At 33.1% G+C, this 17,083-nt stretch overlaps 2 protein-coding genes across 2 annotated transcripts; both read left to right on the top strand.

Annotated features, from left to right (window-relative positions):
• Nucleotides 1–794: 794 nt before the first annotated feature.
• On the top strand, nucleotides 795–1,852 carry LOC105137967 (uncharacterized). Its single transcript, XM_011043932.1, has 2 exons — nucleotides 795–1,172; nucleotides 1,349–1,852. The coding sequence occupies exons 1-2, from the start codon at nucleotides 1,104–1,106 to the stop codon at nucleotides 1,748–1,750; spliced, it is 471 nt and encodes a 156-aa protein (XP_011042234.1). The 5' UTR covers nucleotides 795–1,103; the 3' UTR covers nucleotides 1,751–1,852.
• An 8,398-nt stretch (nucleotides 1,853–10,250) lies between these two features.
• Nucleotides 10,251–13,168, top strand: LOC105137969 (uncharacterized). The gene is made up of 3 exons (XM_011043933.1): nucleotides 10,251–10,485; nucleotides 10,662–11,059; nucleotides 11,685–13,168. Exons 1-3 carry the CDS (start codon nucleotides 10,417–10,419, stop codon nucleotides 12,943–12,945), a joined length of 1,728 nt encoding a protein of 575 aa, XP_011042235.1. The 5' UTR covers nucleotides 10,251–10,416; the 3' UTR covers nucleotides 12,946–13,168.
• Nucleotides 13,169–17,083: the final 3,915 nt, after the last annotated feature.

Genomic DNA, 17,083 nt, shown 5'->3' with positions numbered 1-17,083 from the left:
AACTTCTTCTCGTCATCGTTGTTCCACATCATATAACAAAACAAAATAAACCACTATGGAACCATTGTTGTTTTATAGGACATAATAAAATAAAATAATCACTAAAAATCATCGATCACTTTTCTTAGATTATGGAGTTTTGATATCAAGGAACTCATACTTAAGTAAAAGATAAATAAATTTATTATATATCAACACTTTTAAAAACTAAAAACACTATAAATATTTAAATTTATAAAATATTTAATTTTTTCATTTAAATATTTATTTGTCAAGAAAAGAAAATTATTACACTACACTAATAATAATAATAATAATAATAAATAAATTTTCTTCAAATAGAAAAAGATTTAAAAAGCATTATAATAAAAAAACTTAAAAAACATTATTTTTTCTAACAAAATTATTTGAGAGTGTAGTTATAGTTATTTTTTAAAATATATTAAAATAATATTTTTTATTTTAAAAAATTATTTTTAAAATCCATACATTAAAATAATTTAAAATATAAAAACAAATTAATTTTAATAAAGTAATTAATTTAAAAAAAAAAACACCATTACACTCGTATTTCCATTTGCTCACATTCGCTCCCCAAGTTTGTAATAAAACTGTTTCCTAAAAAAACAAAAACAATAATAATTATAGGGTATTGTATAGAGTGCAATAGGCCACGTAGCCATAGTGACGAGAGAGAGAATAAAAGGAAGTGGTGCCAGCTATGAAGTTGAAGGATCAAAGCTTTCTCTGAGGTCAGAGCTGGCAATTTATTTATTTAGTTATTTATTTATTGCTTTTCTTTGAAGGCCAGGCCTCTCTCGCTCTCTCTCTCTCTCACAGCTTTAGTTTCTCTCCCATATTTACAACACACTTAAACATAAACAAGATTTTAAATCCAAAGATCAACCCTCCCTCTCTCCCCACTTTGTTCCCGTTTTCCCTCTTTCCATTCCATTCCCTTGCTATATATATTTCTTCTCCTTTTTATCTCACAACCGAAAAAATATATGTGCTTTGGGGGAGACAGAGATAGAGATAGAGGGAGAGAGGGAGTGGTTAATGGTTGATTCTTCTTCTTCCTCAACAAGAAAAAAACAACAACCATGGCTGCTTCTACTTCTCCTTGTCCAAGTATGAATGACAAGAAGCACTGGTGGCTAAGCAACCGGAAGGTAAAATATACAACTTTCTTCCTTTGATGAAGAGGATCTCTGTTTTGCCTTTATATTTCATTTCCTATGGTTTATTTCATCTCTTTCTCGAATGGGTTTGAGCTTTTCTTTTTCGTACATATATATTCCTGTGAGAGTTAATGAGCTAGTGCATCAACTTTCGTGTGATCATACAGATTGTGGACAAGTACATTAAAGATGCAAGAAACCTGATTGCAAGCCAAGAACAGAGCGAGATTGCGTCGGCTCTTAAGCTTCTAGACGCGGCACTTGCACTCTCTCCTCGCCTAGAAGTAGCTCTTGAACTCAAAGCAAGATCTTTGCTCTATCTTAGGCGATTCAAGGAGGTGGCTGATATGCTTCAAGACTACATTCCTAGCCTTAAAATGGCAAACGACGATTCGGGATCTATTTCTTCTTCTGATAGTTCTTCTCAGCAGCTTTCAAGAGAGCGAGTTAAGCTGCTGCCTTCAGATAACTCTGATCCAAGTTTCAAGTGTTTCTCTGTCTCCGACTTGAAGAAGAAAGTGATGGCCGGACTCTGTAAAAATTGCGATAAAGAAGGGCAATGGAGGTAAGTTCCTCGGTTTCTGTTTCTCTTTTGAAGCTATGGTATGCGGTTCAACTTTTAATAACCATATTTATTGTCTAGATCAGTGGATATGTTTTTGCGTTGGTTGGAGTAAAACACAGCCAGCCAGCCATGTGTTCTTACGAAAGAGTGTCGCACATTGGTTGAATCATTAGTTCAGAAAGCATGATTGGTTAAGAACCCAAATTTATAATAAGCCATTATCATGCCGTCGAGATTAAAAGGGAGGCTTCTGTGTATGTGAATACATAATATATATTTAACAAGCTTATCGACCTCAGTGTGTTTTTTAATCAAGAATCTTTGGGAATTCCCGTCTCCTTTCTTGCTTCCTTGTATGTAAACATGTCTAGAGAATGGGAGCGTCTCCCCCGATCGATCAACTAATAGATCATTATTAGTTTATATATATCGACTAAGATTGGCACAAGAGAGAACCCCATGATGATGCTGATTCCCCTGCCCTTTTAATAAGGACCTTGTTGCAAGCATAAGCTATATATTCTGGTGCATATATAATGCTACGTACCTGCTGACAGGATGCCAGAGCTCTGCCGAATTATTTCCATGATTGTCACAGCTGTGAGCCCAATTAATTTGAAATCAAGACCCTGCAGGATTATTCATCCAAGGTTTAGAAATAAAAATAACAGGACAAGAAATGAGGTCGGGTGTTAATTATGAAGACTTGGTGTGAAACAAAATTTAAAACCTTGATATCAACAACTAACCTGTAGATTTATTGACTAATTAATCTCATAAAAACTCTGCCAAAATCTGGTCCTTATATTTATGATTAGCTTAATACGTGTGGTCCAAACCAAAACATAATCATGATGGGCATCTCCAATCAATGCTTGAAGAATCTTGCAGAATTCCCCTTGGCTAGGGGTGAGGACAGGAAAATAAACGCATGTACATATATAAACCAAGTGATCAAGGGGCATGCACGGCGAAATTGCTTTCAAATCAAACGTCTCAGGTATAATTAAGACGAAAGTAGCTATAAATATAAAACTATTTATTTATTTATTTATTGTTGATAAGTACTGTTTCTTCCATCTGTCATTAAAATATTAATATTCTATGTCACTTACCAGGAATGACCACTTATGTGTTTGTGGGTGTGGTGGCTTCGAAGGAATGTGTTGAAGAAAGCAGCACCTACCATACTTATCGTGGTCGAATAAACCTGTTTTCTCATGCTATAAGGGATCATATAGGGAGGTTCAATGCCCTATGTACGTCCTTATATAATGTAACTATGGTCGATTCCATTTTTAATAATGGTGGAGACACTGCATGTGTTCTCATATTGGGCGCATGATCTGCTCTTCACGTGATATACCAATGCCCTTCAAATTGAAATTTGTAGGTGGACAACCAGTCTCGTCAATTTTAGTTGTTCTTGGCCCATTTTCATTCAGAATAAAAACAAGTGTAGGCTCCGTTCTTCAGAAGAGACCTGCCCTAGCTATAGGATAGAAAAAACAATGAAGATCGAAGAAGAAAAACAACTGGAAGAAGATGCGCACTAATTAAAATGGATAACTGGTCGTGTTGGATGTTGATGATATACATATACGTGAAGAGGGAGCATTCATTAAGATAGGTTAAGGGACACACGCAAACCCAAGACATGCAAGTGAATAAGTGAGAATTAATGATCATTCAACGTTTTGTTCACAAAGGTTTCTCAAATAAAAAAAGTTAACTGGACCCTGCAAGTTGAGCGATGTGCGTAATTTTCTTCTGTTTTTATCTATTGATCATCTTTACCTAGAATATTATTGCTCGTCTTCATCAGAATAAGGGGCCCCAAGTTCTACAACCTGGAGTCCTTAGCTGTATAAGAGCTGCTCCTGCGTTAATGGAAGAAAACAACCCTTGTAGACCCCAACATTACGTTGGTCCAGTGGTCCCAGACCTGTGGGAACAGCAGCAACAACCCAAGTAACGTAGGTTGGACCTCAATGCTACGAGAGGAGAATATATAGCATCTCATTCCTGGCTGCTGGTTTAGATTAGATCGATTACTTTGTCGCCCGCGCTTTGTCGCGGGTAGGGTGAAATTTGCTGGCCAGCGCAAAAATGTTAGTTTGAGTGAAACAATCTGTATATAAAATTGGAGGACACTATTTTAAAAGAACAAAAATAGTTCAAAACTATGTATAGAAGCATGTCGAATTATTTGATTATTCATAAGTAGTACTTAATTTTAAATTATAATACCATAATAACACTAAGAGTTTTGGTATTACGGTTTCTGTTGTGGTTGTGGTTTAAAAAAAATTATTTTATAAAAAGTACTTTTAGTTGAGATTGGTTTTGAAAAAATAGGTATTTGGTTAAAACTGTGGTTGAAATTAAGGTTGAAAAAAAAATTAATATATTTGGTTAAGAATGCTTTTAAAATTGAGGTTATAAAATAATTTTAAAAAATATATATTAATATTTATGATTTTTAATTTAAATATTATAGATTTAACTATTGCTATTACATCGTGAAATAAATCATACTTTATATATATAAAAAATTATTGTTTCATTAAACTATCTATAATTTTATTACATATAAAATTCATCTGACAAAAACTACAGTTTTCATGATTTTTTGAGCGTGTAATAAAATTAAATAAAATATTATCAGAAATAAAATTGAAATTACAGTACAAATAAATTTAATTCACTTTTAACTAATTTAAAAAAAAAATTATTATTTTTTGAAAAATAAAATGTTAACTGATTTTTCAAAAAAAAAAAACTGTTTTAAAAATCAGTATCTTTCCACATTGTTCACTAAAGTGAACAGTATGGAGAGATGCTGATTTTTCAAAAAAAAAAATTAAAAGCAAACAATGTTCACTAAAGTGAACAGTGCACACACACTATTTACTAAAGTGAACACTAGAGAGGGATGCTGCATGGTGCAGCAGCAAGAAGCACGTAGAATTTACTTTCATTTTTCAGCGTTTCAAACATGAAATTGGGTAGGACCCATGAATAATATTTTACGTTTTTTTTTGTTACTAAACATTGTTGCATCTGCATTTTAAGCAAAACACAGATGCAACAACGTAGACAAACACTCTCTTACATGAGTGTAGTACATTTCTAACACCTCGATCCCCTCCTCTCCTCTTGACAAGCTCTTTATTTTTTCCCAGCAATTATCACCTTCTATGCATTTTCACTGTTTTGTGGTGACATATATATATATATATATATTTGAGTATATAATAAGAGGATAAGTATTTGATGTTTTTTTGTTAAGAAATTCTTTCAATGTAGTTTTGCCTTTAAAAGCTAGGAGGAGTCTCCTTGTATAAAATATAACAAGGCTATCATCTTTGAAAATTTTGTAAAGCAAATAAATTTTTTTTTTCAAAGTTAAAAAAATTATCTGTCAATTATTATCAAAAGTTATTTATTATTAATATAAACGAGGGGGTTAACTTTTTAAAAAGTTGGAGTGGCAACTCACTATTTTAACCATTTATACTAACAAGAAAAGAAAAATCTGGAGATTTGGATTGATAGTTTGAAGGATTTAGACTAAAAAATAAAATAGATTAAAATATTTTTATTGTTTTTAAAATACTTTTTTTATGGAGACAATGGTTGCTTTATAATTTTTGTACATGAGTTGTTACAGGAGGAAGGTTACCATAACAATTATTTGCTAAGCCAATTATAGAACTTAAGAATGATGAGGAATCATTGTCTCTAATGCTTTGAAAGAGTTGCTTCATGATTTAAAAATATCCTTTTTCATATTATGATGAGGTAAGAAGAGCATGAGCACAAGATCAATGTGGTAGGCATTTAGACTAAGAGTTTGAGTCTATAATCTTAGCATTTTGATATTGTTGTAATCATTTAACGACAATAGGTTTGAAACTTTTGATTTCTATTGTAAAAGAGTTCCATCATTTTACTTTGTATCTCCTGATGAGGATAGAATATTCATGCTTGGTATTATATTTAAAATAACAGGAGCAAATCCAAGGGATAGAATTTAGAACAAAAAAGGAGAATGGTGAGAATTTTTCTTAATTCCTAAGGGTTTAAATTTTGTTTGAAATAAGTGTAATTATTTTCAACTAAATGGTGAGGTTTTATTACTTTATAAGTACAACCAAAGTAATTCCATCATTGAAGAAACTAGTTATATAAATTTAAAATCTTGATGGAATTATTAAAATAGATTAGATAGACTACTGTTGAAATTTAAGAGGAAAAAGGTGTTGAACCATGCTTGTCAATAATTCCAATAAAAATAAGTATAGGCAATGAAATTATTCAGTTTAACATGATAACTAATTAGAAATTGAATTGCTTGGTGAAGGGAATTTTTCCAATTAGAAAGATGAAAAATGTTTTGAATGATACATGTAGAATAGTGGTATTGAAAATGATTTTGTTGTAGTTTAAAAAGTTTGAATTTAATTGAACCTATTATTTCAAGTATTGTCATATAGTAAGATTGAGGTTTGGATAAATTTCAAAGCTTGAAATATCAATTTGGAGAAAAGATTTTTGTAGATGCAATGAAAAGATTAGAATGAAAATTTTCATTTTTAATAGTTAAAATATTTTAAAATTTTGGTTTTATAATGTGATCAGATTTTTTTTTGGAAGCTTTTAAAATAATTTAAATGAAGAAATTATATTAAAAAGGAAGCGGAGGTTTTTGAGAGGAATAACAAGCTTATATTTTGAAAATTGGTTAGTTTACTTATTCAAGAAGACTTTTTTTCTTGTAAGGACTTTTGACTGATAGCTTGTATGGCCATAAGTATTTTTGATGAATTGAATAGAAATTCTATCTATTTTTATATTTTTAAGTGTTTTACTTCCTTGTTTTTAATTATCGTTTTATATTAGGATTTAATTGGTTTTATAGAAGAAATTGTTGAGGCAAGGATTTTTATAATGAAATAATTTTTTGACAAATCATTTTAATGTACTAATGTGATTGAAGAATTTACTTTTTATTATTTTATACTTGTTTAAAAATACTATGATGCCTTAATTCAGAAGCATATATCCCAATTATTTTGGGAAGTAGTTAAGAGATTGAAAATATATAAATGATGAATTTTTTGTTTTTATTTTTAAATATGTTGAATAATCCTTTAATAACTTTTTTTTTTAAAATAAAATATTATTACTCGGTCACAATTAACAATTAACAAGGTGAAATGACTTTACATCCAAAGCAAGTGAAAAGTGAAAAAGAAACGCCCTTTATATTTTCTGTTGATAATGCCTCATTAACCCTACTTGTGTTATGTTTTTTTCCCACTTGGCGTCATCCTTTTTTTTTTTCAAAGAGTGGTTCTATAAAGGATGATTTTTTTTTTATTTACATGGGGTGTCCGGGCCAGCTTTCGTGCACCATGATTAATTCCTACGGCCCACTGAATACCCTGCAAACCCAATAGATATGTAAGGCACCGCAGAGGTGACAGACGTGCACGTCAGGGCTCGAACCCAGGTGTAGTGGAAGGAAACATTTTTGTAACTGCTGATAGGTGTGTTTTTTAATGATATTGATTTGATTATAATGAGTTTTTTTCTTGGAATAAACTTAATAATAAAATATAAATATTACATTCTTGTATTTTTTTTTTATTTTTGTTATTTGAAATGTTTACGAGCCTATTTAAAAATATAGTTATGATTGCTATTCAAATAATTTTTTATATCAAATAATATGTTAATAATTTTTTATTTTTAAAAGATTATTTTTGATATTATTATATAAAAATAATTTAAAAATATTAAAAATATATTAATTTGAAGTAAATAAAAAATTTTGAATTTTTTTTAATGTTTTTGATATATTAAAAAATAGATAATTACGTCGAATCGAGTAGTTTCTAAAGCAATTGAAGCTTTGCTTGAAAAAGGATTGACAAGAACACAGTTGAAAAAAAAATTATCCGAAACACTATGCATCATTGATTCCATAATGTTATGCTGTCCACTGGATTGAGTTTCAATAATAGAGGTCTCGATAGCAAGGAGAGTGCAAGACAGCGTCCAGCACCTAGCTGATCTGGACAGCGAGGGTGTCCTCATGTTACGTGGGACCTGCCATCCAGGCATGCCACGTGGATGCAGGCCATGTAATGTAGCTGACGTGGCAGGAGATTGGAGGGACTGTCCTCCAGGAAGGGGGATTGTTGGCCCTTTAGAGGTGGGGTCCAAGGAAAAAGGGGGAGCCTTTAAGACAAACCCATCTGGCTACTATCCATATTCATGTGCATACATTAATCAATTTGAGTGAGATAAAAAGCAAAGCAAACCCCATAAAGAAAAGCATGATTCCTGTGCCTTGTGAGGGAAGGGTCACTTTCCCCCGCCCTATAAAATATGCCCCTGCAACATTATTACTAATTCCTCCTCCCTCTTTTTAGATAATTACAACCGCACCCCTGTCTTCCTTCTAGCCCCCCTCTGCCTCGTGTGACCAGAACCAAAGTAGTGTGTTGCCATAGAGCACGAGCTTAAATAAAAATCGGAAGAACCAGGAAGCTTCATCTTGGTTGAATGAATAAGCGGAAGAGACTTTCTCATGTCGGGAGATCTTGTGTTCGAGTCTTTTGTTTGTAATAAATTTTTTTTAAAAGAAATACGTTCATTAGGTTGCAATTATGGTCACCCCTCCCTGGAGACACTGCTAAGAGCTACAGCTATGTGTTCCATTTTGGGAGGTAAAAATAAATATTTTGAACAAAAAAGAGAAGGAAAGAAAAAAAGTGCACTTATTCCCTGAGCTCACTTTGAAGAAGGAGGGCAAATGGGTAAATTGAAAGTGACCTCAGAGAAATAACTGGGGAGTTTCTTACGCGATCTTCACTTGCTTTTCGGGCACAATTTGATGGCGTCTTATCTTTATATTTTCGTCCCCGGTAGTTGAACCCGAGGACCCGTGATGGGTGACCGTCTATGCCCGGTGACAATCATGAACCCTAACCGATGTATCCATAACATAGGGAAGAGCGAATCATCAATAGATTTATTATATGTCAAACCGTCAAAAATAAAAAACTATTATAACTATAGACATATTCTCAAATTCACTTACTAAAAAGCTATTATAAAATTTTATATTAAAAAATTAAAAAACCTTAATATTATTGAATTATAAAAATTACCTTTAAATAAAAAAATATCATAAAAAAATAAAAAAAATCTTTCTAAAAACCTCTTATATTAATCTTTCTAAATTGCAAGGAATTCAATTTAGAATAAAAATTTATTATTTATCAAGAACATTTTTTTTCCATGTGAGCTATTTCATTCTGGATTCATAATATTTTTATGTAAATCATCTCGTTATAAATCTTTAATACAATATTTTTGTGTACATCTAACAAATAATACCATTAGAATTACAAATAACAGCAATTTATCAACTTATGCAGACAAAAACAATATACTAATTCCTAGAGGGTTCCTCATTATCCTTTCATACATAAAAACATCATATTTTAAAACTTCTTCTTGTCATAGTTGTTCCACATTATATAACAAAGCAAAATAAACTACTATGGAACCATTGTTATTTTATAGTACATAATAAAATAAAATAATTATTAAAAATTATTGATCAATTTTCTTAGATTATGGAGTTATGATATCAACTAACTCATACTCAAGTAAAAGATAAATAAATTTATTATAGGTCAAAATTCTTAAAAGCTAAAAACACTATAAGTATTTAAAATTATAAAATATTTAATTTTTTCATTTAAATATTTATTCGTCAAAAAAAGAAATTATTACAATACACTAATAATAGTAAATAAATTTTCTTCAAATAGAAAAAGATTTAAAAAGTATTATAATAAAAAAAAACTTAAAAAGCATTATTTTTTCTAACAAAATTATTTGGGAGCGTGGGTGAGATTTATTTTTAAAGTATTTTTTATTTTAAAATATATTAAAATAATATTTTTTTTATTTTTAAAATTATTTTTAAAATTCATACATCAAAATAATTTAAAATATAAAAATAAAATAATTTTAATAAAATAATTAATTTTTTAAAAAAAACAAGAATACACTCACATTTCCATTTGCTCACATTCGCTCCCAAAGTTTGTAATAAAACTGTTTTCCTAAAAAAACAAAAACAATAATAATTATAGGGTGTTGTATAGAGTGCAATAGGCCACGTAGCCATAGTGACGAGAGAGAGAATAAAAGGAAGTGGTGCCAGCTATGAAGTTGAAGGATCAAAGCTTTCTCTGAGGTCAGAGCTGGCAATTTATTTATTTAGTTATTTATTTATTGCTTTTCTTTGAAGGCCAGGCCTCTCTCGCTCTCTCTCTCTCTCACAGCTTTAGTTTCTCTCCCATATTTACAACACACTTAAACATAAACAAGATTTTAAATCCAAAGATCAACCCTCCCTCTCTCCCCACTTTGTTCCCGTTTTCCCTCTTTCCATTCCATCCCTCTCTCCCCACTTTGTTCCCGTTTTCTCTCTTTCCCTTGCTATATATATTTCTTCTCCTTTTTATCTCACAACCGAAAAAATATATGTGCTTTGGGGGAGACAGAGATAGAGATAGAGGGAGAGAGGGAGTGGTTAATGGTTGATTCTTCTTCTTCCTCAACAAGAAAAAAACAACAACCATGGCTGCTTCTACTTCTCCTTGTCCAAGTATGAATGACAAGAAGCACTGGTGGCTAAGCAACCGGAAGGTAAAATATACAACTTTCTTCCTTTGATGAAGAGGATCTCTGTTTTGCCTTTATATTTCATTTCCTATGGTTTATTTCATCTCTTTCTCGAATGGGTTTGAGCTTTTCTTTTTCGTACATATATATTCCTGTGAGAGTTAATGAGCTAGTGCATCAACTTTCGTGTGATCATACAGATTGTGGACAAGTACATTAAAGATGCAAGAAACCTGATTGCAAGCCAAGAACAGAGCGAGATTGCGTCGGCTCTTAAGCTTCTAGACGCGGCACTTGCACTCTCTCCTCGCCTAGAAGTAGCTCTTGAACTCAAAGCAAGATCTTTGCTCTATCTTAGGCGATTCAAGGAGGTGGCTGATATGCTTCAAGACTACATTCCTAGCCTTAAAATGGCAAACGACGATTCGGGATCTATTTCTTCTTCTGATAGTTCTTCTCAGCAGCTTTCAAGAGAGCGAGTTAAGCTGCTGCCTTCAGATAACTCTGATCCAAGTTTCAAGTGTTTCTCTGTCTCCGACTTGAAGAAGAAAGTGATGGCCGGACTCTGTAAAAATTGCGATAAAGAAGGGCAATGGAGGTAAGTTCCTCGGTTTCTGTTTCTCTTTTGAAGCTATGGTATGCGGTTCAACTTTTAATAACCATATTTATTGTCTAGATCAGTGGATATGTTTTTGCGTTGGTTGGAGTAAAACACAGCCAGCCAGCCATGTGTTCTTACCTTTTCCTTTTCTTTTAGGAGATGAAGGTGGTAGCTATAATTGAATTTTTAAAACTTTCAACTATGAAAGGTCTTTTCTTTTTTTGGGAACTACGTAGTGATTCTCTCCAGTGAAAATGCTAGTGCACACGGGCTTTGCCCTGCTTTAACACGATTTGGTCATCTTTTAAGGTTAAAACCATATTTTTGTGTTTTAAAAATTTTTTAATTTTAAAAAATATTTTAAAAATCAATCATAACCACTGTTAATAGTAAAAAAATCCCATGATGGCTATCTGTGCTTTTGCCCAATTCAGTATTTTATTTTATTCTACTGTTTTAGCTTCTAAGTAATTATTTTCTTTTGAAATGGACTAATTAAAAAAAAAAAAAATTGAGTTGTAACTTGGGATCTTGGTGCCAAAGACTCCAAATTTACAAGTTAAACACTTGAAACTTAATGATTCTATTCAACTAACTCGATCATTAACGTATATTCTTACAGGTATCTGGTTTTAGGCCAAGCTTGCTGCCATCTAGGCCTAATGGAAGATGCCATGGTGCTTCTCCAGACCGGAAAACGCCTGACAACTGCTGCATTCCGCCGTCAAAGCATTTCCTGGTCAGAGGACAGCTTCTCTCTCTCAAACTTCCCAATCTCCAGCGATATATCCACATCGACAGCCCCACCTACCCCACCGAGAAATTTAACCGAATCTGAAAGCGTTACGCAACTCCTTGCCCACATTAAGCTACTGCTTCGACGCCGAACAGCCGCGCTGGCGGCCCTGGATGCTGGCCTCTATTCCGAGGCCATCCGCCACTTCACTAAGATCTTGGAGGGCCGACGAGGGGCCCCACAGGGATTCCTTGCTGAATGCTATATGCATAGAGCTTATGCATACAAAGCATCAGGGAGAATTGCAGAGTCCATTGCTGATTGCAACAAGACTTTAGCTTTAGAACCTGCCTGCATTCAGGCGCTTGATACAAGAGCTTCTCTTCTGGAAACAATCCGGTGCTTGCCCGATTGTTTACATGATCTGGAGCACTTGAAACTACTGTATAATTCAATCTTGAGGGATAGGAAGCTACCAGGTCCTGCTTGGAAGCGGCACCAGGTCAGGTACAGAGAGATTCCTGGGAAACTCTGTGCATTGACTACCAAGATTCAAGAACTGAAGAAGAGAGTTGCTTCTGGGGAGACTAGAAATGTTGATTACTATGCTTTGATTGGATTGAGGCGTGGGTGTTCGAGATCCGAATTAGAGAGAGCTCATCTGTTATTGAGCTTGAGGCACAAGCCTGATAAGTCTATAAATTTCGTTGAGAGGTGTGAGTTTGCAAATGATATGGATCTTGAATCGGTAAAAGACCGAGCAAAAATGTCTGCTTTGTTGCTCTATAGATTGCTTCAAAAGGGTTATTCTAACGTCATGTCAACAATCATGGATGAAGAGGCTGCAGAGAAGCAAAGAAAGAAGGCATCAGCTGCTGCTTTGCAAGCAGCTCAAGCAGCAGCAATTCAAACCCAACAGACAACTCAAAATGCCAAAATGGAATCGAACCCATCTGCAGTGGAGATTTCTGGTCCCAACAGGATCAATTCCAATGAAAATAAAGTGGCATCTGCATCTTCAGGGAGCAACACTGCATCTGTCTTTCAAGGGGTGTTTTGCCGCGACCTTGCTGCGGTTGGGAATTTGCTATCACAAGCTGGGTTTAACCGTCCACTTGCTGTGAAATTCGAAGCATTAAGCTGCTAAATGATAAACAAGTTTCTTGAGATGTCACCGGCAGTGGAATCTCTGGTTCATTTTGTATAAACACATATAAATTTAGTCTGCCGGGAAATTTTGTTACCTTTTCCATTTCTTTCTTACCATCTACTCTACTTGTACAGAATTTCAGTACCGAATTATCTATTTATGGGTCTACGCTTTATTGCTTAGTTTAAATTTGGAATTTTATTAGTACATTCTCATCCTATTCTCAACCTTCGTTTTAACTAGTTTGGGTTTTGCCTGTAACTCGGTATCCACATGTGTAGCCAGGGGATTGCCGAGAAGCAAAGCTGGCTTCGGGTTCTCTCTGGTGTCTCATACGTTGCATTTAATTTCTATCAGTCTATCTGTAAGCTGACACGTCTGACATTCCACTATATCTCATTAATTTGCTAATGCCACATCAGGTTTATCTCTATCCACGCTTGGTGAGAAAAATCTCTGCAACTAAACAGTGAATGCTATAATCCTATTGGGTTTGAAGCCACCCTGTGTGGGTGTTATGGCTTTGCGTGCATCTTGTAATTTAAGACAAGGCCGTGTTCCAATGGTGGAAACTGCAGAAGGGACCATGTCAAGTACCTATCTCCCAGCGGAAAAGAGGTTGTCAGGTTTTTTTCACGCCGGGCTAAGGCAACAGAAGAAAGGGTCTTAATCAAGCACTCAATACAAGAAAAAACAAGTTGGTTTTGGAAAGGAGGAGTCATGTCAATTCAAGGCTTGCAGCATCCGAGCTTTTTTTTTCCTACACATCTGCACTCCACACATCTGTGTATAGACACCTAAAGTGTACAAAATAATGACTGGTTGAGGCAAGATAAGGAGCAATAATGGCGATTCGCATTCTGCGGTCCTGTGTGACTGACTGTGGGGAGGCTTAGACTTTTAAGAGGGTTGTTGGGTATCAATAAGGTTTCCCAACCTCCTCAGACCTCATTGTATCTGTTGGAACATTTAGATAGCATCTCATTACTTTTCTAGTATAGAAAAGATAATGCCGAGACGGCAGAGGGAATGGGAAATATATATATAAAATAGAAATTCATATGAAAAAAAAATTGTTTTTGGAATAAATTTATAGCTAATTTTTATATTTTAACAAATAAAATATAAAAAGACATACCTTCAAAGATAATATATCTTATTTTTTATTTTTAAAATATTATTATAAAAAACTTTTAATTCTAAAAATATCAAACTAAGACATACAATAATAAAACTACAGTAATAACAAGTTTTGTCCTTATATTAACTTAGATTAACTAGAAAAAATAAATTTTTTTATATTTTTTTATGATTTGTTCACCATAATCAAATGACATATAAAAATAATCATTTTATCTTATCTTGTATGTTATTTAAAACATGTATCTCCTATGTAAGACAAATAATAATAATAATAATAATAATAAACCAGGTTTCTATTCCATGCAAAAAATTGCATCATTGTGTTATGATTTTTATTCCGAGTCATGTTCAGCATTGCAATATAATTATGCTTTTGAAATTTTTTAAAATTCTTTTTTAGCTTTAAATTAAATATTTTTTATTTTTTTAATATGCACATAACAAAAATAAATTTTAAAAAATAAAAAAATATTTAATATATTTTTAAATAAAAAATATTTTAAAAAATAATTTCATCGTTATTCCAAACAATTCTACAACTACTCACCTCCAAAGAAACACGGTGGGGCTAAAGCTTTTCTCAAAAACTGTCTTTGGCAATTAACCACTTACTATTACTATGAGTTGCTTTTACTGTGGGAAATAATTAAGATTGCCTTTCTGTGTGGTCATCAAATTTTGCCAAAGAAAAACAATTATTCAAGCATTATCATTGCTTGAACTGCCGAGTAATTATCCTTGTAATTTGACAATTGCCGCAGAGAGCCCATCTTGAACAATATTGTAAAGCAATTTAAAATAGAATCCTTTTCATTTAATGTTTAACATTAAGTTCATGTTTATCTACACCGATTATTGAAATAAAAAGATCTAATCTTTTGTGTTTTTCATTCCTGCCATAATCTACAAAAACGAAGCGACGAGCCATGTAAACAAACAGGATCTAGAAAGATTAATAATCTAGTCTAATTAAATTTACATTAATAATAACAAAATATAGGAATCAATGATAGCAGAAAGATAGCTCAGCTGCATGTAGTTTTCCATGTAAATGATGACAGGGTAAAAGAGACCAAAGCTTGATGTCTCTCTTGTCAATGGAGGAAGTGGGTGCATGCATTGTTTAGGTGATACTTCCCCTCTGTTCACTTTAAGACAACAAAAAAGAGCTCCCAAGCCTAGCAGTGTACTCAAATAATATGCCGTCTTCACTTGTTAAAGATGCTCTCTCTGTCTTTCCTTACAAGTGATTTGAGAACTTTTTTACCCTCATAAATTTCGCTTTGTCCTTTTGTCCTTCCACGCTACTCAACAGCTTTAGTTGTATCCAGTCCCCACCCTCATGCAAAATGATAATTATGTTGATAATTAACTTCTGATCGACAGAGAGCTTGAGATTAATTATGATTTGAACGTCTGCCTATCTTCTCTCTCCCTTTAATTAAGCCTTGATGAGATCTCAGCTGGTCTAAACTTGGATTCACTGATCCATGTTAATACGAGTGATGATTTTGATACTTGTCTTACCCTACCAGTAAGAGTACGTGCTATAGTTTTGGATGCTCAAGCTTTTTAACCTCATGGGAGAATTTTATCCTTGTGCTTGAGGACAGCATGTTGATCTTCCACCAGAAAACTTGCTCTCAATCTGCAGTATGATGTCTCCTGTAGAATTCTATGACACTTGTTCTTGCTGTGTTCTTTCAACGGACGTGTTTCTTATATTATTGTTATTATTAATGTAGCTCCTCTGCGTAGTTTTTCGAATTTTTTTTTTGTGTCGATATTTCCAGCAATTTTCAAATGCTGGAAACGCGCTCAGGTATGAATGAGAGCCAGTTAAATGCCATTGTAATTCTTGGACGCTTCTTGCAATATTAAATTTCAACTCTTTTAGAACATTATATTTATTTTCTTATGGCGAAAGAAAGGGGGCTCTGCACGAATTCTCACGAGGCTGCCATTTTTATAAATAAAGTCGTCAGATCAGATATCATGGAGCATCTCTAAAAGCATGAGATATTATTTAAGGCTTAATCCTCACAGAGTAGAACAAATTAAATTCATGGTATCATGTATAATGACTACAACACCCTCGCTTGCTGGGTGCATTTGGAGGGTAAGAAGGGAACTAGGAGGAACAGAGGACTTGGTGTTTGAAGGCTGGGAACAATGGAAAGAGGAGAAGTCGTGGCCAGATATGATGATGTCAGGAGCCCCATGTGATGCTATCATGTGCAATGATCGCCCTTTTCTTCCTTTTTCCTTCTGATAGGGAGGACGGGGTACTCAAGGCTTGTTTCTAGCTCTTTGTCAAAACCAGGTTTTGGGGAATTTTACAGATAGATAAATGTGTTCGTTGATGAGTTGAGCACCAATTCCTCGTCCATTTCACACCTTTTTCATCTTTTAGCTCAACTTTTAGGGTGGTTGAAATATTTGCTAATCTTTAACATTCTTTTGGTGACTTGAAATCTTAAAAAATTTCTTTCGAGAAATTCTTGTGAATAATTTTTTTTTTATTGTAAGTCATTTTAGAAATTGGTTGGTGTTAAAGTAGCTTTTATAATTATGTTTTTATTTTTTTTTAATAAAAAACACTTATAATTGCTATTAATATGGTTCTATGTGTATTTGATTGAAACTATTATTGGTATTCATGTTGAATAAAAAATAATTGAAAGGTGTTTGATTAAAATTGTTTTTGAAGTTGTTGAAACTAAAATAACTAAAAAAACACTGTATAATTTATAGCTTTAAATTAAATAAAACACATGTGATTATTAATAAATAAGAAAGGTAGCAAATCAACACTAAGCAACATTAGGAGTCCTCGTTATATTATCTCATTAAACTAGTTGTAGTTCTACCATGAACATGGTCTATTTAAGATGGCCTATGACATCTAGAGCTTTTTGAATGTTGCATGATATCTATTAAAATATTATTAGGAATAAAGTTTGGATGGCAATCATATTTTCCAAATGCATGA

Source organism: Populus euphratica, unplaced genomic scaffold, assembly GCF_000495115.2.
Source record: "Populus euphratica unplaced genomic scaffold, PopEup_1.0 scaffold173.1, whole genome shotgun sequence".
Classification (NCBI taxonomy): Eukaryota; Viridiplantae; Streptophyta; class Magnoliopsida; order Malpighiales; family Salicaceae; genus Populus; species Populus euphratica.
The sequence above is the reverse complement of the archived record's forward strand: the minus strand, read 5'-3'. Positions and strand labels throughout refer to the sequence as shown.

Coding starts and splice junctions, on each gene's coding strand:
- LOC105137967 (XM_011043932.1), top strand. CDS start 1,104: ATGGCTGCTTCTACTTCTCCTTGTCCAAGTATGAATGACAAGAAGCAC. Junction 1,173..1,348: donor GGTGGCTAAGCAACCGGAAG/GTAAAATATACA, acceptor GTGATCATACAG/ATTGTGGACAAGTACATTAA.
- LOC105137969 (XM_011043933.1), top strand. CDS start 10,417: ATGGCTGCTTCTACTTCTCCTTGTCCAAGTATGAATGACAAGAAGCAC. Junction 10,486..10,661: donor GGTGGCTAAGCAACCGGAAG/GTAAAATATACA, acceptor GTGATCATACAG/ATTGTGGACAAGTACATTAA. Junction 11,060..11,684: donor GATAAAGAAGGGCAATGGAG/GTAAGTTCCTCG, acceptor ATATTCTTACAG/GTATCTGGTTTTAGGCCAAG.